The sequence below is a fragment of the Oryctolagus cuniculus genome, chromosome 8 (genome assembly GCF_051225735.1).
Source record: "Oryctolagus cuniculus isolate XC-2025 breed Fujian yellow rabbit chromosome 8, ASM5122573v1, whole genome shotgun sequence".
Lineage (NCBI taxonomy): Eukaryota > Metazoa > Chordata > Mammalia > Lagomorpha > Leporidae > Oryctolagus > Oryctolagus cuniculus.
Window position 1 is genome coordinate 126721091 of NC_142874.1, and position 27275 is coordinate 126748365.

At 41.1% G+C, this 27275-nt stretch overlaps 1 protein-coding gene across 1 annotated transcript in view; it reads left to right on the forward strand.

The window, feature by feature from the left end:
- The window catches only part of LOC100354881 (transmembrane protease serine 11E), a 49210-nt gene that overhangs the window by 15300 nt on the left and 6635 nt on the right, over positions 1–27275 (forward strand). Inside the window, exons 2-8 of the mRNA XM_017347522.4 lie at positions 3769–3893; positions 8699–8820; positions 11961–12028; positions 15374–15537; positions 20872–20910; positions 23530–23707; positions 26579–26838. Of these exons, the coding sequence (XP_017203011.3) occupies positions 3769–3893; positions 8699–8820; positions 11961–12028; positions 15374–15537; positions 20872–20910; positions 23530–23707; positions 26579–26838 (956 nt within the window). The remainder of the gene's footprint in view (positions 1–3768; positions 3894–8698; positions 8821–11960; positions 12029–15373; positions 15538–20871; positions 20911–23529; positions 23708–26578; positions 26839–27275) is intronic.

The following is a 27275-nucleotide window of genomic DNA, read 5'->3' on the forward strand; positions in this document are numbered from 1 at the left end:
GTGGTCATTACCATTATTACTAATAATTAAAATAATGATGATAATCATAAACATCTTTGCTTTTTTTTACAATGATTTTATACTTGGAAGCTCAAAGTACTAAAGTATCTTACCATTTTTATCTTCACATTGCTCATCAGCTTAGGAGGGTTTTTTGCAATTATTACCTGTTTTTCATATGGAGAAGAGAGCGAATTGAATCTCCCTTATAAGACTTTACAATTAATAAGATGGTAGCAGAGTCCAGAAATACACTCTCATTTCTCTTCTATTTATTATTCCACCTCATATTGCTAATGATTTGGCATGCCTGCTGCATATTTTGCTATTCACACACATATAGTGTTCTATTAGTTATATGAAAAAGTGCCACTGATCAACCTGTAGCTCTCCCTCATCAATTTCATGACTGCATTGCTTACATTTCTGTCTTGATTAAAAGTTACTGTAGAACTAATAGAACTTGTCATGTTTTACAACTCTACATAGCAGTAAAATGCTTTTGATAATTGTGTCATGTTTTCTACCAGTACACATTCATATTCTCCACCTGGCATGCTTTGACATTGGCTGAAAAATCCCTCCCTCCCTGTATCCCCACACTGTTTTGCTTACGTCTGCTATATGCATCTCCTTTCTCCTGCGACAGATGAACAGCAAGCATTCAGAGGTGAACTGGAGTCAGTTTGGGGTTTCTTAGGCACAGTTGCACATAAAAATATACTTCTTGTGGAAAGGTCTTTTTAGCTTGCAGTAATTACCATTCTAGGAACAGGTGTTTGAAATCCCACTCTAGGGAGAACTGGAGTTGGAGGAAGGGAGGGAGGAATATGAAGTTTCCCTAGCAACAGCCCCCATGGGAAAACCATGACACAAGGGAGGAGACCTGGTAGACTCCTTGTGTGGGGAGCAACCGGACTAGACTGAGTTACTGGAATTAAGACTTATTCTATGCATCTGCTCTCCCACAATATGGCGCTGGGAGAGAAGTAAACAGCTTCCGCACAGCTGCCTCCAGTTCAACTAATAAACTGTAGGACTTGCTCCTGATTGGAGGAGAGCAGCGTACTCGGCGTGTGGGCAGCCGAGTTAGGATTGGCGGAGGAGGACTATAAAGGAGGAGAGAGACGGCATGCACGAGGAACATCTATGGGGAACATCTAAGGGGAACACCTGTGCAGCCCCCCGAGAAAGCCGGCCGGCGGTGTGCCGCTCCCCTGCGGAAGTGGGGAATGTGGCCAGGGGGAACTGCCCTTCCACGGAGGTGGAAGGGATAGTAGCCAACCCGGGAAGAACCAGCAGCAAACCCGGGGAGGGCCGAGCAGACAGAAAGAACAGCGCAGGGTCCTGTGTCGTTCCTCCACGAAGAGGGGGAGCGACACCTTGGAGCCCTGTGCTGCATCCCAGAGCCTTCAGCAGGGGCAGAGACCTGTGGAGATGATGACACCTGTGACTTTTACATAACAATGTTCCCCACACTGTGGGCGGGAGAGCCAGGATGCAAGGACAGTGTGACACCAACCAATAGGATAACATCTTCATTTCCTGGTCTATATCACTAGGAAATGGAGTCCTCTTGATCTCTGGAGCAAAAAATTATTCACTGTGAAATGCTTTGCAGTTTGCAACAACTTCACCAATCATGTCTCCATTCTACAGTGCTTTAGACAGAGTCAGTATCCTACATATTACTGAAAAGCTAGAAATTTTACTAGAAAAATTACTAGAAAATCAGCTCAGAGTTTAAATGATATGTTTAAGTTACAGAACTAATAAAGAAAGGCTGATAATGTAAACTGAGAATACTTTATCTCAAAAATTAAAAAGAAGCCGGCGCTGCGGCTCAACAGGCTAATCCTCCGCCTAGCGGCGCCGGCACACCGGGTTCTAGTTCCAATCCTGGCCCTGGATTCTGTCCCGGTTGCCCCTCTTCCAGGCCAGCTCTCTGCTATGGCCCGGGAGTGCAGTGGAGGATGGCCCAAGTGCTTGGGCCCTGCACCCGCATGGGAGACCAGGAGAAGCACCTGGCTCCTGCCTTGGGATCAGCGCGGTGCACCGGCCGCAGCGCACTGGCCGCAGGGGCCATTGGAGGGTGAACCAATGGCAAAGGAAGACCTTTCTCTCTGTCTCTCTCTCTCTCACTGTCCACTCTGCCTGTCAAAAAGAAAATTAAAAAGAAAGGAGAGCAAGAGAAATAAGAAAGGAAGAAAGGTAGGAAGGTAGGAAGGAAGGAAGGGGAGAGAAAAGAAAAGAAAAGGAAAGAAGGGAGTGAGAAGGAAGGGGAAATCATTATACTCTTAGAATTGTACCTATGAGCTATATTGAATCTGTTAAAAACTATAAAACCAAAAACAAATAAAATATTAATCACAAACAAAAATGAATCTAAATTTTCTTTCAAAGAAAGAATAGCACATTACCACATTTCACCGCAGTCTCAATGAACCACACAGGTAGTGCCCAAAGAAAGAGAAGTACAGGACACAGATAATCTGCATGATAAATAACTCAAGAAATGTATAACAGCAATGTCTTATTCAAACTCCTTAGCCACTCTGATATTTCATTTTCTCTGGCTTATGAGTTTGCTTACCAAGTATTTTAAATCCAGTGAACAGCACACAATATCAATCAAACTAAAGCCAGGTTGATTAACTTTTTTCCATAATCATGTTTTAGGAGTAGAACAAATGAGAGAGGTTGAGAAAATCTCATGCAGACAGGAGTTCCTGTAGCATCCCTGAAGCATAAATGTAAAGATTAGCTTAGAAACTCAGGTTCTCCAGATCGAGACCTCTAGTGAACTCGTACACAAAGTTTGGTTTGGAAATCGTAAGGAAAAGGGGCAAAATTGGTGTTTCCTCACGCAGGGCACCAAATGTAAGGAAAAGGGGAACGATGTTTCTATGCCCCTTTTCCTTACAGAAATAAGTCAGAAAATTAGAAGTCTGGAATTAGAAGCTGTGTCTGGAAACTGGTATAGTAGAAGATGCAGTACACTTCAGAGGCTGTTTAAGTGCTAGGAGTTGGTGTTGGTGTGCCAGTTAAAACGCCAGCTAAGACACCGATGTCCTGTACTGGCGTGACTACCTCCCCTCCTGACTCCAGCTTCCTCAGAGTCTATAGGGTAGCAAGTGATAACTCAATTAGTTGGGCTTCTGCCACCCATGCGGAATACCTGGATTAAGTTTCTGGCTCCCAGTTTCAGCCTGGTCCATTCCCATTTGGAGATGGGCCAGTGAATGGATTCTCTCTCTCTCTCTCTCTCTCTCTCTCTCATACACACACACACACACACACACTTTCTGATAAGTAAATAAATAAATAAATATTTTTGAAAGATTGCAAGTACTAGAAACAGTCTTCAAACATTGTTGTAGCTCGTATAGAGCTTGATTCTGTATCTTGTACAAGTCAGGTCATCAAATACTGGCTTACACTTAAGTGGCACTTCCTAACATGCCAGCCACCATTACAGGCATTTTGCAGATAGTACTTGTTTTAATCCTCACAAAAATCCCATGAGATCGGTACTGGTATTATCATCTTCATTTGATGGATGAGGACATTATTGTGGCACAAAGAAGTCATGTCAAATTACTTGCCACAGGTCAAACAGCTAGAGCCAGGATTAGTCTCAGTAGAGAGAGACTAGGATGTGAAGACAGAATACTATGAATCATGTCCTTTATCCCCCAGAAATATCTGTTCTGCCTAAGGAGAGGGTGCAGTGTGCCCTGTGATATAACCCATTTCTTTCGTCTTCAGGTCAGCTGTGGTGAAAGACAGGAAAAGTGCCTGTTTGGAGCCCTGGGTTATCGGCCTCATCACCTTCCTATCTCTGATTGTCCTGGCAGTGTGTATTGGAGTCACTGTTCATTATGTGAGACACAGTAAGTATAAGCGGCCCCAGTATCATATGATTTAGCCAAATATTTCCCCACATCTCTTCCTGTTTTGATTTGCCTCAGGTTTGTTGATTGATACTAATGACTCATTTGCCTAGCTGGTGCAAAGAACTCTTCACCTGCTTTGTTTCTCATTGAATCCTCACAATTCTGGACTCCTAGCTTGGAAAAATGCTGTAGTGGGAAATTGTTGAATAAGTACCTATTTCTATTGTTGAGATGTTCATGTTGCAATGTCCTTGGACTGTGGTGATTAAAGAGGATAGGATATGCTGAGAAGGTTAATTATAAAGGGATCACTCTACAGTTATCAGATTTCTCACTGCCAGATGAATGGCTGGTTGCTATTTCATTAGAAAACTCTCAAGGGCACTTCAAAAGTGCTCATCCAGAGAATAACCACCCTTCTGAAGTGGCCTTCTACTCTGCCGTGGGTTTTTAATTAGTTTACTCCACTATGACCTGTGAGTTTAATTTCTCCCCCTGTGCCTAGATAATGCTTTGATGCTCTAGGTCTGGTAACCATAGAAGTTAATCACTGGATTCTAATTTAATTGGGGATTTGTCAAAGTTGGTTTCCTCTGAGAAGAATGATCTATAAACTGGCCATCTTCTTTTATTATCACACAAATCTAATCTCAATTTCTACAGCTAGGTGGATTGTTTTGAGTGGTTTAAATAAATAATTTTTTAAGTTTTTTTTCAATAGAATGTACCCACATACAGGTCCTTAAATTTTGGGCATTTGCATTTGATATCAGAGATTTCTCTGAGACTGGTTTTATTTACAAAGAACTGCTAGAATGTTTTACTTTTGTAGTTTTCTCAGGAGTATACTGAGCCCCGACGTAACAGTGGGACTCAAATGCTGCTGTTAGCATCACTCCTCAGTATGGGTGCCTAGAACCATGTTTCATTCACTTTGTATTTCCACAAATTAGCAGAATCCAGGCCCATATTAGGTGCTTTACAAACATTTACAAGGGTGACTATTTGGCACAGCAGCAGAGACACGCACGTCCCAGGCAGAGTTCCTGCATTTGAATACTGTCCCTCCTCATTCCAGCTTCCAGCCTGGAAGGCCCTAGGTGATGCCTCAAGTGGGTTGCCCCTACCGTTCACATGGGGACCTTGAATGAGTCCCAGCTTCCCACTTTCAGCTTAGTCCAGCTTTGGCCATTGCACGCATTTGAAAAATGAACCAGTGCTTGGGAAGTCTCTCTGTCACTCCCTGTCTCTCTCACCTTAACTCTCTGCCTCTTAAGTAAAGTTTAAAAAATTCATATATTTCCAAATATTTAGTTAATATTGAGTGATACAAATCAGTTAATCATACCACAGTATCTTATTTGAGCCTACTTTAGCTTGTCTGACTTCACAAGGAATTTGTGTTAATGCCAGGGTTCTGATCACCTTGGTGAGAAAAAAAAAGTGGTCCTTACTACTTCTTTGCTTCTTCCCAAGCTGAGTTTTATAAGGCTTATAAATCTTTTGCATAGACATATCATGAAAACCTGGCAAGGTTCTTCCAGTAACCTTTCCTAAACCCATTGTTTGGATGATTAGTTGAGAAAGATGAAACACCGACTCCTGCTACCCACAGAGCACACCTGAATACACAGTGATTGCTGTGATGTGTGCTGTCATCAGCGTCCAGACCTGCGTCTGTTTGGGGACATAGACTCACAACAGAGTGGATATAGCACATGAGCCTTTAGGAACTGGCATGCCAAAATAATCAAAGCAAACCAGTCTGTTACAGAAATCACCAGACGTGGATGAAGGTAATTGTATTTGAGAAAACAGCATGTTGACTCTCATTTCATAAAGCCCAGGACAGAACAGAATTCTATGTATAATTTGTGTCCATGTCCTTCAATGCTGCATTTCTGCCCCTTTGTCATTTAGTTGTAATCTGGCTAATTTGTTAAACAACATCAGTGCAAGTTAGATAATCACAAACCAGTTAGAAAAGTATCTACAAGCTCAAGTTCATCCTTCTTTTCCTTACACTTTTGTTAATATTCCAAAGAGTATTTTTCAATAGCCTCACATGCCACATGATTCTAGTAACTGGGAATATGTTTTGACACTTAGTGCCTGGTTAAGCTTATAGAGCAAAGTAAAATATTGTATATAAATAAATTGTTCATTTGGTTGAATCATATGAAATTGTCCATATCTGACTTTTTTGACCTATGCAAATAGCAATTTCAAATGAGTCAACCTAATAATTAAAAAAACAAACATGACTGAGAGTACTCTGTTCTTCTGTAGAACCTGGCTGTTTCCTCTGTGCTTAGGTCCCAGCAGCGTGCATCACCTGGGAGCATGTTAGAAACACAGAATCTTGGGGCAGGAGATTGGTGCACTCATCCCATATCAGAGTGCCTCGTTTGACTGCTGATTCCACTTCCCATTTTAGCTTCCTGCTAATGTGCATCCTGGGAGGCAGCAAATGATGGCTCAGTTTCTTTGGATGCCTACCTCTCATGTGGAAGACCCTGATGGAATTCTGGGCTACTCACTTCAACCTGGCCCAGAATGAGCTGTTGTGTACATCTGGGGAGTGTATCAACGGATGCGATCTCTCCTGTGCCCTCCATTACCACTTTTCAAATAATAATAATAATTAATAAAAAGAAATACATGGCTGGTGTTGTGATGCAATGGGTTAAGTCATCAGCTGCATCCCATATCTGAGCACTGGCTGTTCCATTTCAGATCCTGCTCTCTGCAAATGTACCCAAGAGGGCAGCAGATTATAGCCCAAGTACTTGGGTCCCTGCCAACCACATGGGAGAGCCAGATGGACTTCCTGCTGCTGACTTCCTCCTGGCCCAGTCCTGGCTGTTGTCTGGGGACTGAACCAGTAGATGGAAGCTCTCTCTCTCTCTCTCTCTCTCTCTCTCTCTGTAACTCTACCTCTCAAATAAACAAATAAAATCTTTTAAAAAAATACAAATGCAGAATCTCAGGTACAACTTGAGACCTTATGTACTAGAATCTGCATTTTAATGGGAAACATGTTCTGTTGCACTTGGGCAAGTTATGTACATTTCTGAGATTGCCACCTGAGATTGTGGGTAATGCTGCAGTTATTCTAAATTAAATGGGCTATGTGAATATTTCTGAGACGTGGTGCTCAAAGTTAGTTAGTTAGTATCCCCCTAGACTTTAAATGAAGAGGAAATGAATGGAAAGGAAGAGAGAAGGGGAAAGAAGTTTAGGTTGGATGAGGCATACTCCATTTTCCATAAACAGCCGTCTTGGCCACTATTATATATATATATATATATTTTTTTTTTTTAAACAGGCAGAGTGGACAGTGAGAGAGAGAGACAGAGAGAAAGGTCTTCCTTTGCCGTTGGTTCACCCTCCAATGGCCACTGCGGCCAGCGCGCTGCGGCCAGCACACCGCGCTGATCCAAAAGCAGGAGCCAGGTGCTTCCTCCTGGTCTCCCATGGGTGCAGGGCCCATCCTCCACTGCACTCCCTGGCCACAGCAGAGAGCTGGCCTGGAAGAGGGGCAACCGGAACAGAATCCGGCGCCCCGACCAGGACTAGAACCCGGTGTGCCGGCACCGTAAGGTGGAGGATTAGCCTATTGAGCCGCGGCGCCGACGGCCACTATTATATTAATAAGGCTTGGCAGAGTATCTTTCACCCAAAAACAAAACAAAACAAAAAACAAAAACAAAAACAAAACAGTGTTAATATTCCTTGAATGAGTAAGTGAATCGTCAGAGGGCTCCGTGCTTGCATCATATATAGGAGGCTAGAAGAAAAGCTACATTGTTTTAACTGTCCAGTAGGCAAAACATGTGGGCTGTTTAAACTAGGCGCAGAGAGGGCAGACTGGCTAAGAGCAGACAAGCCATCCACGTGGCTATGGAAGAAGCTAACTGGCGTGACAAGGGATGTCAGGTGGCTGCTCTAGCTGCCTAAACATCTATTTGCTGAATCCCTAGCATTTTTTAATAAGATTTATTTATTTATTTATTTGAGAGGCAGAGTCACAGAGAGAGGGAGAGACAGAGAGAAATATCTTCTGTCTACTGGTTCACTCCCCAAATAGCCTCAATGGCTGGAGCCAGGCCAATCCGAAGCCAGGAGCCAGAGCTTCTTCCGGGTCTCCTACGCAGGTGCAGGGGCACAAGCACTTGGGATATCTTTGCTTTTCCAGGCCAGAAGCAGAGAGCTGGATAGGAAGAGGAGCAGCTGGGACTCATAAGGGATACTGGTGCCACAAGCAATAGCTTAGCCTACCACACCACAGCGCTGGACCCAATCTCTAGCATTTAATTCCTACCTTCGTCTCCTTTATAGCCAAAATTAATTTTCTTGTACCAGAGTGTTGTGACCAGAGTTGATGTATAGTTTGCTAAATTGAGAATAACCTAATTTTTGAATATGAAAATACGTTCACCCTTGGGAAGCTTCAGACTCTGTCACCACAGGTGTGTGCGGTTGACATGACTAGCAATCTCTTGTGGCTTATTCAGGAATGAATGGATAATACATGAGTAACAAGCCCGCAGCTGCAGGGTAGTTGTACATTACTCCAGGAACACCAAGCATTTATTACAGCATTAGTACTCATATGATGATGAATGCCATTGTCTTTCATTCTGAGACAGTATCAAAGCCTGAGAAAATGTGATGAAGATGATGACCTGGGATGGGGCCTGACTTCCATGTCTCTTTCTAGGAGTCCCCCACATGGAGAAATAACTATGCTTTACACACATTGGGCAAAAATCATGATGGGTTTTTTTGTCTCTTTATAGATCACAGAGAGACCCACCATTACTATAGCACATTGTTATTCACAAGTGACAAAGTATATGGTGACTTTGGAAAGGAGGCTTCTAAAAATTTCACAGAAATGAGCCAGAGAATTGAATCAATGGTAAGCATTTTCTTTTCTTCACTTCTTGGGCATTTACTGTCACTGTAGATTACGTATAAGATGGATATGAACTATCTTAGTATAAAAACTTCTAAAATATCCATTCAACTGATCCTAGTCTATCTTTGCAAGATGGGAAATGACTTTACCTAAGGGATGTGAAAAAAACTGATAATACTGCCCAGGCTGAACCAAATGACCTTGAATCATTTTTTTTTTTTTTTTGACAGGCAGAGTGGACAGTGAGAGAGACAGAGAGAAAGGTCTTCCTTTTGCCGTTGGTTCACCCTCAATGGCCACCGCGGCCGGCGCGCTGCGGCTGGTGCACCGCGCTGATCCGAAGGCAGGAGCCAGGTGCTTCTCCTGGTCTCCCATGGGGTGCAGAGCCCAAGTACTCGGGCCGTCCTCCACTGCACTCCCTGGCCACAGCAGAGAGCTGGCCTGGAAGAGGGGCAACCGGGACAGAATCCAGCACCCCGACCGGGACTCGAACCCGGTGTGCCGGCGCCACAAGGTGGAGGATTAGCCTAGTGAGCCGCGGCGCCGGCTCTTGAATCATTTTTGTATCCCTCTTACTCAGCCTTCCTAGCTAGCACTATGTTCTTGATCTGCAGAGCCCAGAAATTGAGAATGTGAGTGTGGTCTTTGGTATGATTGCTGCATCCTATGCTTCCTAAGAAAGAGACCCTCAGGAAAAAAAAGATTGTCAATACTGACACTATTCGGCATGAACCTGAACAGTAATTTAGTTTTAAAAATCCCCCACGTTGGGTCAGCTTTTGCTACACAAATCTATAGGAAGTTCCTGGATACTGGTCACTGCCCTTAAGACATCATTAAGTCCACTGTCCTTAAGACACTATCCGTTGGGGCCGGCGCTGTGGTGTAGTGGGTAAAGCCATCGTCTCCAGTACCGGGATCCCATGTAGGTGCCGGTTTGAGTACCGGCTGCTCCACTTCCCATCCAGCTCTCTGGTATGGCCTGGGAAAGCAGTGGAAGATGGCCCAAATCCTTGGGCCCCTGCACCCAGGTGGGAGACCTGGAGGAGGCTCCTGGCTCCTGGCTTCAGATCGGCACAGCTCTGGTCATTGTGGCCAACTGGAGAGTGGACCAGTGGATGGAGGACCTCTCTCTCACTCTGCCTCTCCTCTCTCTCTGTGTAACTATTTCAAATACATAAATAAATCTTTTTTAAAAAAGACACTATCCGTAATACATTTTATTTTTTTTAATTTTAATTTTTTTATTTTATTTATTTATTTTTTTTGTGGGCAGGCAGAGTGGAGAGTGAGAGAGACAGAGAGAAAGGTCTTCCTATTCCGTTGGTTCATCCCCCGTGGCCTCTGCTGCCAGCGTGCTGCTGTGCACCGCGCTGATCCGAAGCCAGGAGCCAGATGCTTCCTCCTGGTCTCCCATGGGTGCAGGGCCCAAGCACTTGGGCCATCCTCCACTGTACTCCCGGGCCACAGCAGAGTGCTGGACTGGAAGAGGAGCAACCGGGACAGAATCCGGCACCCCAACCAGGACTAGAACCCGGGGTGCTGGCGCTGCAGGTGGAGGATCAGCCATAATACATTTTAACAAGATCTCCAGGTGGTTCATTTGCACATTGAAGTTGCACATTCACACTGAGGGCTGAATCATATATTTAAGAAATTGGAAAAATTAATAGTATGGACCAGACTGATGAGTTCCCATCACTATCAGATTACGTAAGGAATAATTTGGGCTTTTCTTGATAGCTCATGAGGTAATGAGCGGAATGATGTGGTGGAAAGAACACTGGACTAGGGGTAGGGACTCCTAGCTGTAGTACCATCTCCTGTCTGATGATCTGTCATTAGGCACATTGCTGTATCATTCTGGAAAAAAATTCCCTTATATGAAAAGTAAGGTAATTTTGATTAGATAAAGTCAATTAATTTCCAAATTTGTCTTCCAGTTCTAATATCCTGAGTAAGAACTGGATGGAAGTGGCCCCCTGCTCTCCAGAAACTGCCTAGGAGCCCAGAAGCCTGAGGATTTGGCCACTTAACTGGGGAGGAGGTCAAATCCTGGTTATGTTTGTACTTGTAAACAGCAAGACAGGGACATATATAAAGAATTTCTTCTCTAATACGAAATACATACATAAAATAAAGGAAAGCAAATGGAACCAGAAAAGTTAAAAAAAACTATTTCTGATGTTCTTTTTGTCATCCCCCAATATTAGTTATGTAAGATCCAGTCTGACAACATCTTCAACACCTTTGGAATTAATAATTGTTTTAAAATTACTTAGCAGAAACGAAGTCTTAGATAAAATTCTCCAAGTGAATAACTCTTTAGAGAATTTCTCTGTACTCTACCGATTTGCCTCATCATTATGGGAGCTGGTCCTGGGTTCAAAGACTCGGGAGTCAATGAAATGTAAAAAAGAATATAAAGGCTCAATGCTTCTGCCAGTCAATCCCCAGATTGCAGTGACTGTGTTTGATAAAGAGCCACGCCCTGAAACCAGAAAACATCTGGAGTGTTTTCCGTCCTACACTCCCAATTAAAAAAAAGAAATAAGTTGGCTGGAATTCTTATTTTTAGCTGTAAGAAATAGCTCCACAAAATACTTAGTTCTATCTTATTAGAGCAAATCTCACAGGTGAGTTAAACTAGGTATCTCGGTTTACATGGGCGTATCTAAGAGCCTTTCATGTGCTAGCAGGGTACTTGTTATGCCAGCATACCTGGCAACCTTTTCACTGGGTTTAGGAAACATGTGACACTGCCATACACTCATGTTCATGATCTATCACTTGGCAGGCTACTTCACTGCTTTTATCTACCTGCACTACAAGTTCTTATCTCAGGGCACAAGCACTCACTTTCACTTTTCAAGAAAGAACCCATTCATTCTCCTTGGTCTCTTTTGAAGTATAGCACAGCAGATCCTATCTCTTGTTTTGCCATGATTTCTCAGGTGTTTAGTTGAAGTTATTGAGTAGAATACCAAAAGAAAAAAATCCTCAAAATTCCTTAAGTTCCATACTTTGTGAAATACCTTTGATGTTTTAAGTATGTTTTTAAATTTTCCTAAAGTTTTGAATTAACTCACAGAATTTCAGAAAATTGTTCTTGCTGACATATTTGAATGTTTTTCAAACAGGTGAAAAATGCATTCCATAAATCTCCATTAAGGGGAGAATTTGTCAAGTCTCACATTATCAAGTACAGGTATGTATATCTAAAATGCTGACTTCTGAATTTAAAGCTGACGTTATTAACATGGTCAGCAATAAATATGTTTTCAAGTGTCAATAATATGATGTAATTCAATGCAAGCAACATTTATTTGGCACTTGTTATGTGTAAGTCATGATTTACAATGTCCCTTACTCATTCTCTGAATCCAAAGATAAGCATTCATAAGACGATTGTTAGGGACAAAGGTGTAACTGGTGCTTGTGCTACAAAATTGTTTTTTTGGAAACTCTAAGTAGCACAAACAGGTACTTGCTACACATCTCTTGGTTTAGTAGCAAGTATTATCCTGTGTAAAATAGTATTATAGATAAGGCTTGTCTTCAGCTCTTGGTTCTCCTCTTTATAAATCTTTTTTCTTTTTTACTTTGTTCTATCCTACCTCTTTATACTCAACCATTTAGTTAAGAAGACTTCAGATCTGTTCATCAGCTATAACATTTTTAGCAAAATTCTATGAGTATTTTAAATAACCTGTAGTCTTAATACAATTATTCATAGCTTTCAAAAATAGTGTAAGAACCAATTTCAGTATTATTCCATTGAAAAAACTCTAAGAGTTTCCTTCCAGTCTGTTATTTCACTGACAACTCTAAGGCATAACTTTTGACAATGTTCGCCCAAAAATTCTGTTCTCTCCAGTTGTTAAGAAAACATTCTTGCTTGGATTTGCATCTGCTTCTCTGTTCCTTAAAGGGGACTTAAGATCTTAAGGGGACCTCTAGCCACATGGCCTCATACACTGTTGAAATCCATGTTTCTATCTCCATTCTGAGCTATTTTTCTGATTTTGGTAGTTACATGCTTGCTTGTGCTCATTTGCATCTGGGAGTTCCATAGACAAGTCTCTAACTCAAGGGGAATCCAATCACACTAATGAGACACCTAGAAATCATCACACTCTCCTCCCCTTCCTGTGCCCCTCATATTTATGAATAACACAATTTTATTGATTCTGTTTTCCAAATGACTTTCCTCTTTGTTCACTTCCTCATCCCAGTACTCTTGCTCCTATTCTTCATTACTCCATCACCTGTTACTGCAAAAATACGAAGCACAAGTTTACTGGAAAGATACAGTCAGTTTTGGAGCAGTTGAGGCAAGATATTGAGAAATCACATGGAACTGAAAAATGAGACTGTCTTGGTGGAAGTAAAGGAAACTGAGCTAAAGACATAAATTTGCTCCTTGTAAGCTCAAAATTTTAGAAAGCCTGGGTGTAAATTTCTCAGAAAAACGGTAATGCACAGAGAAAAAAGATGATGAAGAAAGCTTGAAGAACAACTTAAATTAATTAATATTAAATAATTGCATTAAAAGCTGGCGCCACGGCTCAATAGGCTAATCCTCCGCCTGCGGCTCTGGCACACCGGGTTCTAGTGCCAGTCGGGGCACTGGATTCTGTCCCGGTTGCTCCTCTTCCAGTCCAGCTCTCTGCTGTGGCCCGGAAGTGCAGTGGAGGATGGCCCAGGTCCTTGGGCCCTGCACCTCATGGGAGACCAGGAGAAGCACCTGGCTCCTGCCTTTGGATCAGCGCAGTGCGCTGGCCACGGCGGCCATTGGAGGGTGAACCAATGGCAAAGGAAGACCTTTCTCTCTCTCTCTCTCACTGTCCACTCTGCCTGTCCAAAAAAAAAAAAATTGCATTAAAGTTAATTTAAGTTATTTGAGGGAACAAGAGAAAAATAGAAATCTTGAAAATAGAGAAGGAGCGGGAAAGAAAAAAAAGTCATGAGAGGCACCACAGGTATGAAGACAAGAACTCTCAGGGGAAAGAGGATGACATGGACAAACAGACCCGAGAGACCACTGAAAAGAATGTACTGGATCTGTGAAGTAGGAAGCCTTTAGTGTTCAAGTAGAAAAACAGCTCCATGGGAAAGCAGGGAGAAGTGGGTTGCAGTGAAGTAAATACAAGGTGAAGTGTAATCTATCCTTTGCAGCACGTTTGCTGTCATGAGAAGGTGAGAGACAAGTTGCCAAGTACAGAGAGGGTTTTGTTTGGTTTGGTTTTTATCAGCCAGCCAGTATAGAACTAGCTGATGAGAATGAAGAAGAAATAAGTAATTGCCAGTACAGGGTTGCTGAGACAGTGAGAGTGTGAGCTACGTAACAACACTCTCTTTAAATCCCAATTTTTTTTCAGATTACAAAAACATTATAAACTTCTATTTTTTAAAAATTTTTTATTTTTTAAAAACTTTTATTTAATAAGTATAAATTTTGAAGGTACAACTTTTCGGTTATAGCAGTTTTCCCCCCTATAACCACCCTCCCACCTGCAAACCATCCCATCTCCTACTCCCTCTCCCTTCCCATTCTTCATTAAGATTCATTTTTAATTATCTTTATATGCAGAAGATCAACTTAGTATATACTAAGATTTCAACAGATTGCACTCACACAGACACACAAAGTATAAAGTACTGTAAATAGAAAGTGAAAGCCTTCTGTCCAGCAATTCAATTTCCAGAAACAACACATTTTCTTAACAATTATTATGAATGTCTTTCCAGTGACTGTATTAGATCTACTTTATTTTTTAGCTGGTTCTATAGTATTTCATTACAGGTGTGTGTCAGTGTTGATATAGCCAATGTCCTATTGATGGACAATTGCATTGTTATCCTTCTGTTTTAAAAACATGTCATGTTTGAAGATTTAATTTTGGGAAGTGGTAAATGCTGTGTCAGAGAGGATAGGTATTCAAAATTGCTCTCTGATAATAAGAATCTAATTTATATCCCATTTACAATTTATGAGAGTAGGGGTAGATGTGATATACAGTAAAGAGTAGGATTCTTTGGGAGTTGACTGTGAATTCATACAAATAGCTTTAAAGTTAATTAATGCTATATCCTGAAAATGCAGTTACATGAACTCATTCAATTCGGTCAAGTTTTCTAATATATTTAGGATTAGGAATGGTTTAGAAGAGTCTGAAAGTAGCTTAGGAGATATTGGCAGATTTAAATTGTAGGAATTAAATTTGAGAGCCAGAACCACAATTGTTTTCATATTTTCCACATATTTTGCTTGGTAATTTTGAATGATTGACAAGATGAGTGCCTTTTTACATTAATAGGTATGCACTTAACTAGATCCTTCAGTGGTGAGACCATGAACTACCCACCTTACTATCAGGAACACTGAATTGGGGGTTCCGTACATGGTAAATGAGAATATAGGAGGAAACACTTATAGACTTATTTGTATTCATGTTTGTGCATCTGTATGTGTTTCAGTGAATGATATAGAATAACATGGATTGTGAAATTAATACCAGTCTTCATTCCTTTTATTTTCTCTGGTCCACAGTCAGGAGGAAGATGGAGTGTTGGCCCATATGCTGCTGATTTTTCGATTCCGCTCTACTGAAGATACTGAAAACATCAATAAAATTATTCAGCGTATTCTAAATGAAAAGCTACAAGATGCTACGGGACCTCCTAAGCTAGATCCTGAATCAGTTGAAATTAAAAGTAGGTTTCTTTTATTTAGCTGACTTCTCTCACATAGAACAAATTCATGTGAAGACTCAGCTTGGGTGCACGTTTACAATTTTTCTTTTGAATCTTTAATTTTGGGGTATTGCTACCAACAGAGCATTTCTTTGCAACTAAATTGGTGCAGATGATGCATTTTAATTTTTAAAACCATCTCCCTTATTATGTTTCCTATACAGACTCGTAATCAACTCCCAAGCAGGTTCTTCTAAATTGGGCCTGTGCATTGGCTATAGCATCCAGTTCTAATAGGAAAAGCAGCTTTGTATATTCCTCTTCTTTTCCTCTTTGCCTCCCTCTAATGTTATTTCTTTTTGTAAGATATGCATGCTTTATTGTTTTTTTTATTATTATTTTTTGACAGGTAGAGTGGACAGTGAGAGAGAGAGACAGAGAGAAAGGTATTCCTTTGCTGTTGGTTCACCCTCCAGTGGCCGCTGCGGCCGGCACGCTGCGGCCGGCGCACGGCACTGATCCGATGGCAGGAGCCAGGTACTTATCCTGGTCTCCCATGGGGTGCAGGGCCCAAGCACTTGGGCCATCCTCCACTGCACTCCCTGGCCACAGCAGAGAGCTGGCCTGGAAGAGGGGCAACCGGGACAGAATCCGGCGCCCCGACCGGGACTAGAACCCGTGTGCCGGCGCTGCTAGGTGGAGGATTAGCTTAGTGAGCCGCGGTGCTGGCCTGTTTTTTAAATTAGTATTATTATTTTTATTTAAGGAATTTATTAGTACATTGGATTCTCAGGGTCACAATAAATGCATGATAATTACTTCAACACAATTCTCATCAGTTCTTATATTAATGTGATATTAATACAAAGAGAACAGATTCAGTGTTCACAGATACAATTCTAAGAATACAATGATACTTTCTCCTACCCCCTCTCCCTCCCTCCCTCTTTTCTTTCTTCCTTCCTCCCTTCTGTCCTTCGTTTCTTTCTCTCTCTCTCTCTCTCTCTCTCTCTCTCTCTCTTTCTCATAACAGCTTTATTTGTTGTATCACAATGCCTTCCTAAATAGTAATAGCAGTTCCAATTTACACTAGCCACTTTTCTATTTATCGATTTTTACTTTATAACAGATTAAATATAATTCATTTTATTTATTTATCTATTTGAAAGAGTTACAGAGAGAGAAGGAGAGACAGAGAGAGGGACAGAGATCGCCCATCTGCTGGTTCAATCCCCAAAGGGCCACAGCTGCCAGGATTGGGCCAGGCTGAGACCAGGTGTCCCGAGCTTCATCCTCGTCTTCCACATGGGTGCAGGGGCTCAAGCACCTGGGCCATCTTCTGCTGCCTTCCGAAAACCATTAGCATGGAATTGGATCAGAAGTAGAGCAGCTGGGACTCAAACTGGTGTCCATATAGGATGCTGGTGTCAAAGGCACAACACCAGCCTCTTTCTTTCTTTCTTTCTCTCTCTTTCTTTCTTTCTTTCTTTCTTTCTTTCTTTCTTTCTTTCTTTCTTTCTTTCTTTCTTTCTTTCTTTCTTTCTTTCTTTCTAAATCTATTTGACAGGTAGAGTTATAGACAGTGAGAGAGAGAGACAGAGAAAAAGGTCTTCCTTCCATTGGTTCACTCCCCAAATGGCCGCTACGGCCAGTGCTGCACCAGTTCGAAGCCAGGAGCCAGGTGCTTCCTCCTGATCTCCCATGTGAGTGCAGGGGCCCAAGCACCTGGGCCATCCTCCACTGCCCTCCCAGGCCACAGCAGAGAGCTGGACTGGAAGAGGAGCAACCAGACTATAACCGGCGCCTATATGGGCTGCCGGCACCACAGGTGGAGGATTAACCAAGTGAGCCACGGCGCCAGCCCCCAACCAGCCTCTTTTTAAAAGTTTTTAAGATAATATATTTTAACTTACATTACAGTCATGTGCTTAATTCTCTAGCAGATAAAGAGTTCAACTGGTAAAAATAAAAAGGATCCTAGTTTCCTGGGGTTATAGCAAGAATTATGAAAAAGTCAGATGGAAAGATGATTATTTTACCCATATATAGTAAATTTTAAAATAATCACACATCATTAAAACCACAGTAGTAGAACATCCTTAACCATTGGTTTGACAAGGTATAAAACAAATTTTGACAAAACTATATTTGCACCAATACTGATACGCACAGACCTTTCTTTCATTGTTTTTTTTTTTTTATTTTTTTTCTTTTTAGTTTTAGCTCCCACATATAATGAAGAATATGCTGTATTTGCCCACTTTTCAACAGCTCGCTGGCTACATATGGCTAGTGAATAGAGTAATAGATATGGCAGCACCAGAAACTAGAGAATAGGGGGTCGGATAGAAAGAATGCATACACAGTGCTAATATAAAAGCTTATAGATGTAAGTAGACTCCTAAACTCTACTTGCTTAGGAATGATGCTTCAGTAGTCTAGGCCAGTCACATTTTTGCCAAAAAAGCAATAAAAAATTGTTAAAAGAACAAATCATGGCCAGTGCCGCGGCTCACTAGGCTAATCCTTTGCTTGCAGCGCCAGCACACTGGGTTCTAGTCCCAGTTGGGGCGCCGGATTCTGTCCCGGTTGCTCCTCTTCCAGGCCAGCTCTCTGCTGTGGCCAGGGAGTGCAGTGGAGGATGGCCCAAGTGCTTGGGCCCTGCACCCACATGGGAGACCAGGATAAGTACCTGGCTCCTGGCTTCGGATCAGTGCGGTGCGCTGGCCGCAGCACTGGCCGCAGAGGCCATTGGAGGGTGAACCAACGGTAAAGGAAGACCTTTCTCTCTCTCTCACTGTCCACTCTGTCTGTCCAAAAAAAAAAAAAAAAAAAAAAAAGAACAAATCGTAAGGCTTTTCTTTCTTTCACAATCTCTCTCAATTTTCATGTTTTTATTTGCTAATTAATGCTATGCTAAGTATGAAACAGCTGCATTTTAAAATCATTAATATGAATTTTATTGTTCATCTTTGTATCATGCAATACCATATTAAATGCAAATATAGGGATATGTAATTTGTGTGTAGATCATGAAAATTTTGCAAACTGTATTTTATAGCTCAGACATGCACATATTTTTTTTCAGTGCTTGATCAATAGAAATATTACACAGGGCTAACGTGACTCTTTTATTTCCCTTTTTAATGAGGGCACATTCTACCAATGTTCTCTAGCTAACTGAGGAGTCAGAAAGGACTCAAAAGAAAGGGAACTCTGGGTTTCCCCAGTATTTTCAGCAAAGGGTATTGGTTCATATACAAAGTAACAGGAAAAAGAAAGGATATGGTAGAGTCTCTGGTTCTTTTCTGCTTATTGGAATACCATTTCATTATTCATGTAAATCAGATCTGGTTCAAATGAAAAACATGTTTGCCTGGATCTGTCAGTGGCCACCTTCTTACTTAACGGTAGGTGTAGCACACTTATCTTGTACTTGCTTTGAGTCTTGCTGAACTCTGATACACATTATCAGTCCACCAGAATTCTGATTTTATATGGCATTTTGAATGATGCAACACACTTATCAGAATGCTGGTTCGAGTCCCAACTAATCTACTTCTGATTCAGTTTCCTGCTAATGCACCTTCGAAGGCGGTAGATATGACCCAATTGCTTGGGCTCCTGCCACCCACATGGGACACCCAGATGGGGTTCCAGACTCCTGGCTTTGGCCTGGCCCAGACTTAACTGTTGCAGCCATTTGGAGAGTAAACTAATGTGTGGATAATTTCTCTCTCTCTCTTTCCCTCTCTGTCACTCTGCATTTCAAATAAATAAATGAATCTTTAAAAAATAAAATAAAACCTCAGCAGAGGTTCCATGTACATGTGAGTGTAAGCTAATCCATGGAGATGCCATTTGAATGTGTTATACAAACATGACTCTACTTATAGCTTAGTAAAGTGATCTCAAATTCTTGTCAGTAAAAATATAATCATATTGGGGCAGTCAATCTATGGTTTTGGTTAGCATTTCCCAAAGATGGGCAATAGACTACCTGTATCTTATTTCTGGGGTAAAATTCAATTCAGACTCTTTTTTTTTTTTTTTTGACAGACAGAGTGGACAGTGAGAGGGAGAGACAAAGAGAAAGGTTTTCCTTTTCCGTTGGTTCACCCCACAGTGGCCGCTGCGGCCAGTGCGCTGCGGCTGGCGCACCACTTTGATCTGAATCAGGAGCCAGGTGCTTCTCCTGGTCTCCCATGTGGGTGCAGGGCCCAAGCACTTGGGCCATCCTCCACTGCACTCCCGGGCCACAGCAGAAAGCTGGACTGGAAGAGGAGCAACTGGGACAGAATCCGGTGCCCCAACCTGGACTAGAACCCAGTGTGCTGGCGCCGCAGGCGGAGGAGGATTAGCCAATTGAGCCGTGGCGCTGGCCAAATTCAGACTTTTATGCTTCAACACAAAACTGCTGAATCATAAGTACTGGGAAAGGGGACAGGAGTTTACACTATAAATATGCTTTCTATGAAACTATTTTTTAAAGATTTTTTTTAAATTTATTTGACAGAGTTACAGAGGGAGGTAGAGTCATAGGTAGAAGTCTTCCAACTGCTGGTTCACTCTCCAAATGACTGCAATGGCCAGAGCTGAGCTGATCCAAAGCCAGGAGCCAGGAGCTCCTTCCAGGTTTCCCATGTGAGTTCAGGGGCCCTAGGACTTGGGCCATCTTCTACTGCTTCCCCAGGCCTTAGCAGAGAACTGGATTGGAAGTAGAGCGGTCAGATCTTGAACTGGCACCCATATGGGATGCCGGTGCTTTAGGCCAGGGCATTAACCCACCGTGCCTCAGTGCCAGCCCCTGTAATTCTTTTTTTTTTTTTTAAAGATTTATTTGAAAGGCAGAGTTAAAGAGAGAAGGAGAGACAGAGATCTTCCATCTGCTGGTTCACTCTCTAGATGGCCACGACGGCCAGGACTGGGTTAGGTCGAAGCCAGGAACCAGGAGCTTCTTTTCAGGTGCAGAGACCCAAACATGCGGGCCTTCTTCCACTGCTTTTTCCAGGCCATTAGCAGGGAACTGGATTGGAAGTGGAGCAGCTGAGGTTTCAACCAGCATCCATAGGGGATGCCAGGGTGGCAGGTGATGCCTTTGCCCACCATGCCACCACACTGACGCCTCCCATGTAACTCTTATCCCTGTTACAGTTTCAAACACTCTGTTCTTGTCTTCTCTCCTCAAGGCAATGAAAATTCTATGTTTATGACAAATTAACAGTGTTGCTTTCTTTATAAGCTAGGATGCTTATTAATGAAATTTAGCAGTCTTTTAGTAGGTGAAATACTTAGATGCACAGTGTAATTCTGATGTTCTGGTCTTGTTCTAGTCACCATTTCCCTCTGTTTCAGAAATCAACAAGACAGAAACAGACAAATTTCTGAACAACTGTAAGTCTAATACATTTATTGAAATTCCATTATGTATATGCAAATTGTTAACACTTTACATCATTTAGGCTTTCTTTGTGCTGATGTTACAGGGACAGGATATAATTTTGTTGGTTTCTGCAGAGCTGATGGTGCTTTTTCTCATGTCTGAGACCTGGCATGAGAAAAAGGGAGAACTTTGGAGTGGATGTCTGTGTGCCTATGGCAAACGTGTAGTGGAAGTGAACGTTAAGTTTTAAAGAAGGGACACAAATTCACTTATCAATGTTGTGTGTGCTGATTTCCATGATATATTTTCATAAAGTTTCCTACAGATTTTCTAAAATCAATCTGAATGATGGAATTTTTCAGCTAGAAGAAAAAACTTATTACTCTATTCTAACCAAAATCTTCTTGATGTGATTAGCCCCAAGCTATGAAAATTCCAGGCAATTGTTGGATTGGAGTATCTTTTCATAAAATTTCTGAAGGTCCAACTAATATGTTATACATATTTTAAAAGCAATAACCCTAGTCTAAAACCTTCCTTTCTTCAAAGTATAGTATTCCACCATGATTTAGAGAATACATTTAATCACTATGGAATTAGTGCAAATTACACTTATCTTAAAAGATGGATGCAAATGTGGTACTCATTAGCTCAGATATTGGTTAATGTATAAACTTAACAGAATCCCATATCCTATTACTTGACTGGCATATGCTCATTCCATCAATATTTATCAGGAATCTACTATGTGCTAGTACTTTATTAGGCAATAGGGATAAGTCATAAATTAGATATATCCTCTGCCTAGAACAGCTCATACTCTAATGGGACTGGATGGATGACACGCACATGAATACATAGTCATGTGTGACTTAGCAGAGGGATGTGTTTTGAGAAATGTAGGTGATTTCATAGTTGTGTGAATATCATTATGTGTGCTTACACAGGCCTATATGGCATAGGTCAGTTACTCAACATGGCCTGTTGATGCAATCAAGAGAGATGGTAAACATTTGTATAAGGCTGCTATGAGGGTAAGATGGCATGCTGTTTTACAGTTAACTTTTTTGTAACTAAGATACACTATGATAAAAAAAAGACCATATAGCAGATATATGTCAATAGCATAGTGGTTTAATACCATTACCAACTATTATGTAGTATCCATAATTGTGTTGCTACACCACAATACGCTTTTTTTTGCAACTGCATCACCACAAATGCATGAGTAATACATTACACTGTAATGTTACAATGCATATGATGTCTCTAGCTCCATTATTTTCTTCTGGGATCACCATTGTACATGTAATCTGTCATCTACTGAAACACCACTGTGTGGCACATGATTGCCCATCTAAAACAACAGTTTTCAGTCAAGGACAACTTTGATACATGAAATGTCATCTCCCACTGTGGCATTTTTGTCATGATTATAGAGGTAATTTTACCAGCGTGTATAAGCCAGGATCCTGCTAAACATACCATGATGCACTGGCCAGCTCCAAAATGAAGAATTCTATTCTCCAAAACATGAATAGTGCCAAGTTTAAGTAACTGCAATAAGCGATGTTGAACAATGTGTGTGTGTATGTGAGTGTGTGTGTGTGTGTGTGTTTAATTTAGTTAACTCCCTTTCATCTTATAAGATTTAAGCCTGTCATTACTACTTTTAGGATGCCTTCTCTAACAATTTCCATGTTTTCAAAGTAGATTAGTTGTGACTTTCTTGATGGTTCAATAATAATAAAACTTTATAAATACATATTAACATACTTCAAAGAATTCATGAACTAATATAATTAAAAGATAAGCTTATTTTGGGGTAAAACATACATATATGTACATATATTTGTACATGAGGAATCTTCAAAAAGTTCATGAAAAATGTATGTTTTGAAATAACTGTATTGATCTGAAAAACCTTTTTCTATATGGTGGGCATTTGGTGCAGTGGATAAGATGCCACTTATGAAACCCACAACTCTTAGTGGAGTGCCTGTGTTCAAATCCCAGCTGTGCTCCTGATTCCAGCTTTCTGCTAATACCCACTTAGGAAGCAGCAGGGATGCCTTGGGTAGCTGGACCCCTGCCACCCATGTGACTGACCTAGGTTGAGTTCCTAGCTCCTGTCTTCAGCTTAACCTAGCACCAGCTATTGTGAGTATTTGGGGAATGAACTTGCAAATGAAAGATCTTTCTCTTTTTCTCTGTCCCCCTCCATCTCTCTTTCAAATAAAATAAACAAACAAATAAATACAAATTTTTGCATGAAAACACTTATTTTTCGTTTCATTTTTCTGTGAATTCTTTAAAGTATCCTCATATATAGAGTATTATTATTACTACTACTACTACTACTACTAAAGCATCAAGAAAGTCAGAACTAATCCAGTCTGGAAGCAAGGGAATTGTCAGAGAAAGCATTCCAGAAGAAGTTAGGGCAGATTGAAGTCTGAAAAGCTGAAGAAGAGTTAGAGTTAGCTAAATGAAATAAATACTACTGTGTAGGGAACAACTCGAAAAAGTACTTCATATTGATGGAGCTCAAAGTACAAGAAATTTGGGATGTAGTAGCACAATTGAATACATAAAACATTGCTAATTACTGCATCCTATCTCTTTGACAGGTTGTGGGACACGAAGGAGTAAATCCGCAGGTCAGAGTGTCAGGATAGTTGGTGGTACAGAGGTCGAAGAAGGAGAATGGCCGTGGCAAGCCAGCCTGCAATGGGATGGGTTCCATCGCTGTGGAGCCACTCTAATTAACAGCACATGGCTTCTGAGTGCTGCTCACTGCTTTATCTTGTAAGTCCGGATCCTTCCTAATGATTGAGGGTGAGAAAAATGCACTGGAAATACCAAAAGGAAATACCTAGATGTATCCCCAGCATGAAAAGTTAAATATCAAAATGATCACAATTAACTAAAGCTACAAGAAGTAGCTTAAAATAGTATACTATGACTGTTATATATGTCTCATGGTAAGCACAAAACAAATTGCTTTAGCATATATGCAAATGTAAAGAGAAAGGAATCAAAGTTTAGCACTGTAGAGAATTATCAAATCACAAAGACAGACAACAACAGACGAAGAAAGGACCTTCAAAAACAAAGAAAGTGAACAAATAACCAAATGGTAAGATTTAAGTCTTTCGGCAGCGCTCAGGACCAGGGTCTGGTGCTAAGAGCCCTTCGTGGTGCGAAAGAGGGTGCAGCCGGAAAGGAGGCCGGCCTCTCGCCCTTCATGCAAAGCACATTCTTGGGGAACCTGGCACTTAACCATTCCTAGACCACCTGCTTGTGGGTCGGGGTTCCATATCTAGCAGAGCCGCTCTCTCATTGCGATCTATTGCAAGCCCTGGAGGGTTGGGGGAAAAAAGAGTAAGTCCTTAACTCAATAATAACCTATAATGTAAATAAATTAAATTCCCTAAAGAAAAGACATGGTGTAGGTGAATGGATTAAAAAAATAAGATCCAATGATAACTACCCACAAGAGACCACTTAACGTTTAAAGATACAAATAGAATGACAGTGGAAAAATGGAAGAATGGAAGACGTCCTATGAAAATAACTGAAAAGAGAATAGGAGTGGTTATACCAATGTTTGATTGAATATACTTTAGGTCAAAACCTATCACAAGCTACAGCTAGGGGCCAGCATTGTGGCCTACTGGGTTAAGCTGCTTCCTGTGATGACAGTATCCTATATGGGTACCACTTTGAGTCTCGGCTGCTCCATTTCTAGTCCAGCTCCCTGCCAATGCACCTGGGAAAGTACCAGAAGTGCTTGGGCCTCTGCACCCATGTGGGAGACCCACAGGAGGATCCTAGCTCCTGGCTTCTGCCTGTCCCAAGCCCGGCTGTTGTGGCCATTTGGGTAGTAAACCAGTGGATGGAAGATCTTATTCTCTCTCTCGGTCTCTCTCTCTCTGTGTAACTCTGCCTTTCAAATAAATAAATAAATAACTCTTTTTTTTATTTCAAAGATTTTTACTTGTTTATTTAAGAGGCAGAATTACATACAGAGAGAAAGGTCTTCCATTTGCTGGTTGACTCTTCAAATGGCTGCAACGGCCAGAGCTGAGCTGATCTGAAGCCAGGAGCCAGGAACTTCTTCTGGGTCTCCTATATGAGTTCAGGGGCCCAAGCACTTGGATCATCTTCCACTGCTTTGCCAAGCCATAAGCAGAGAGCTGGATCAGGAGAAGAGCAACTGGGACATGAACCAGTGCTCATATAGGATGCTGGTGCTACAGGTGGAGGCTTAGTCACAGCGCTGACCCCTTAAATAAATCTTTTTTTAAAAAAATACAACTAAGACACAACTTGATTTATTAATTAGTAATATGAGTCAATTCATCAGGAAAATATATCATTTTAATTATACTTGCTGTAAATATTGGAGTACCTAATACACAAGGCAAAAAAATACTGATGGACATGAAGGGAGAGAGAGAGCAATATAAAAATAGTAGAGGATCTCAATACACACATTGAAAAATATAAATCAACAAAAAAGAAAATAAGGAAATACAGGATTTAAATTGAACTTTTGACTAAATGGACCCAACAGTTAGATTATACACACATGATTATATTATGTACACATATGAATATATACATAATTGCATATTCTATAATATTAAAATGAAAAAATGTATATACATATAAGTATGTGTGTGATATGTATAGAGTTTGATGTCAACAAGTAGAACCATATCTTTCTACTAGTATCTTTATCAGGAATGAAGCCTAGTTGGATTATAGGTGTAATTCCAAAGATAAATTTCAGATAGCAAGAAAGATATTTTTGAGATTCAGCACTGCGGCTCAGTAGAGTAAGCCACCACTACAACACCAGCATCCCATACAGGTGCCATTTCAAGTCCTGGCCGTCCACTTCCTGTCAGCTCTCTGCTGTTGTGCCTGGGAAAGCAGAGGAAGATAGTCCAAGTCCTTGTGACCTTGCACCCACATGGGAGACCTGGATGGAGTCCCTGGCTCCTGGCTTTGGTCTGGCCCAGCCTTGGACATTAAACCTTTTGGGGAGTGACCAGCTATTGGCAGATCTCTTTTGTCTCTTTCTCTCTTCCTGTATCCCTCTCTCTGTAACTGCCATTCAAATAAATAAAATGTTCAAAAAAAGGATAATTATGTATAAATAAATATGAAAATGGTAAACCATAAAAATGAATGCGCTTATTAATTATATTCCAAGGAATAGAAGCCATTTTAATCTTCTGTCAAACACATCTATAGTATATAGAATAGTGGTGCTATTTGTTAAATCATTGGGTAGCCTTTTTGGCTCTCAAGGAAAACTCGCTGTTTATGGGTAGAACATACATGCACTCAGAATACATTGACTTCTCTCATTTGTATAGGATATTGTCTCCATCTATCCCTGGAGTCCCTATGATCTGGAGGGAGAGACTTGCTTGGCAGGAGGACTACATCTATTTGTGTATCCCAGGAAAAATCCTATGGTGGCTTTTCTACCCATTCTGCCCCCAAGACTGATTCTCAGATTGAAAAGAGTTTGTGTCTACACATAGAAGCTATACTTTAAGAAGAAAAATTTATATCAATACTTGCAAGCTAAATTATGTAATATACATTATTAGATCAGTAGCACAGTAAGCTGGAATTCATCCTTCATTTTTTTCTTTCCAGGTATAAGGACCCAACCAGATGGACGGCATCGTTTGGAGTAACACTAAATCCTCTGAAGATGAAACAAGGCCTCCGGAGGATAATTGTCCATGAGAAATACAATCACTCAACGCATGACTATGATATTTCACTGGCAGAGCTTTCTAGGCCTGTTCCCTACACAAACGCCGTACATAGAATCTGTCTCCCTGAGGCAAGTCATGAGTTCCGCCCAGGTGAGGAGATGTTTGTGACAGGATTTGGAGCACGACAGAATGATGGTGAGCATCCACAGAAAAATTCAAATTTCGGTAACCTAATTCAATGGTCTAAGTCAATGAAAGAATAGAATGTCATAAATGCCAAAATATGTTGAGTGTTTGGTTATATGGAGATGGGTCAAGTCAAGCCCAATGCATGAACTAAGTCACTTAGAAGACAGAAAAATTCATTCTTACTTTAGGTCACTATTAATTGTATCACTACTGGTCAATAGTGGTGTGGACAAGGTGTCTAAAACAGAAAGTATGTCCCCTAGCCACTGAACCTTTTACTAGGCAATTATCCACTGAGGAGATCATCAATACACACAATTGTGAAGATCAGAGAATCATAAAGCCACCATTCTCCCCAAATGAAATTTCCTCTGATCTTAATGGAGTGGAAATAATTTAAACAACTGAGATTTATTCCTAGGCATCTAACTTTTTATTTAAAG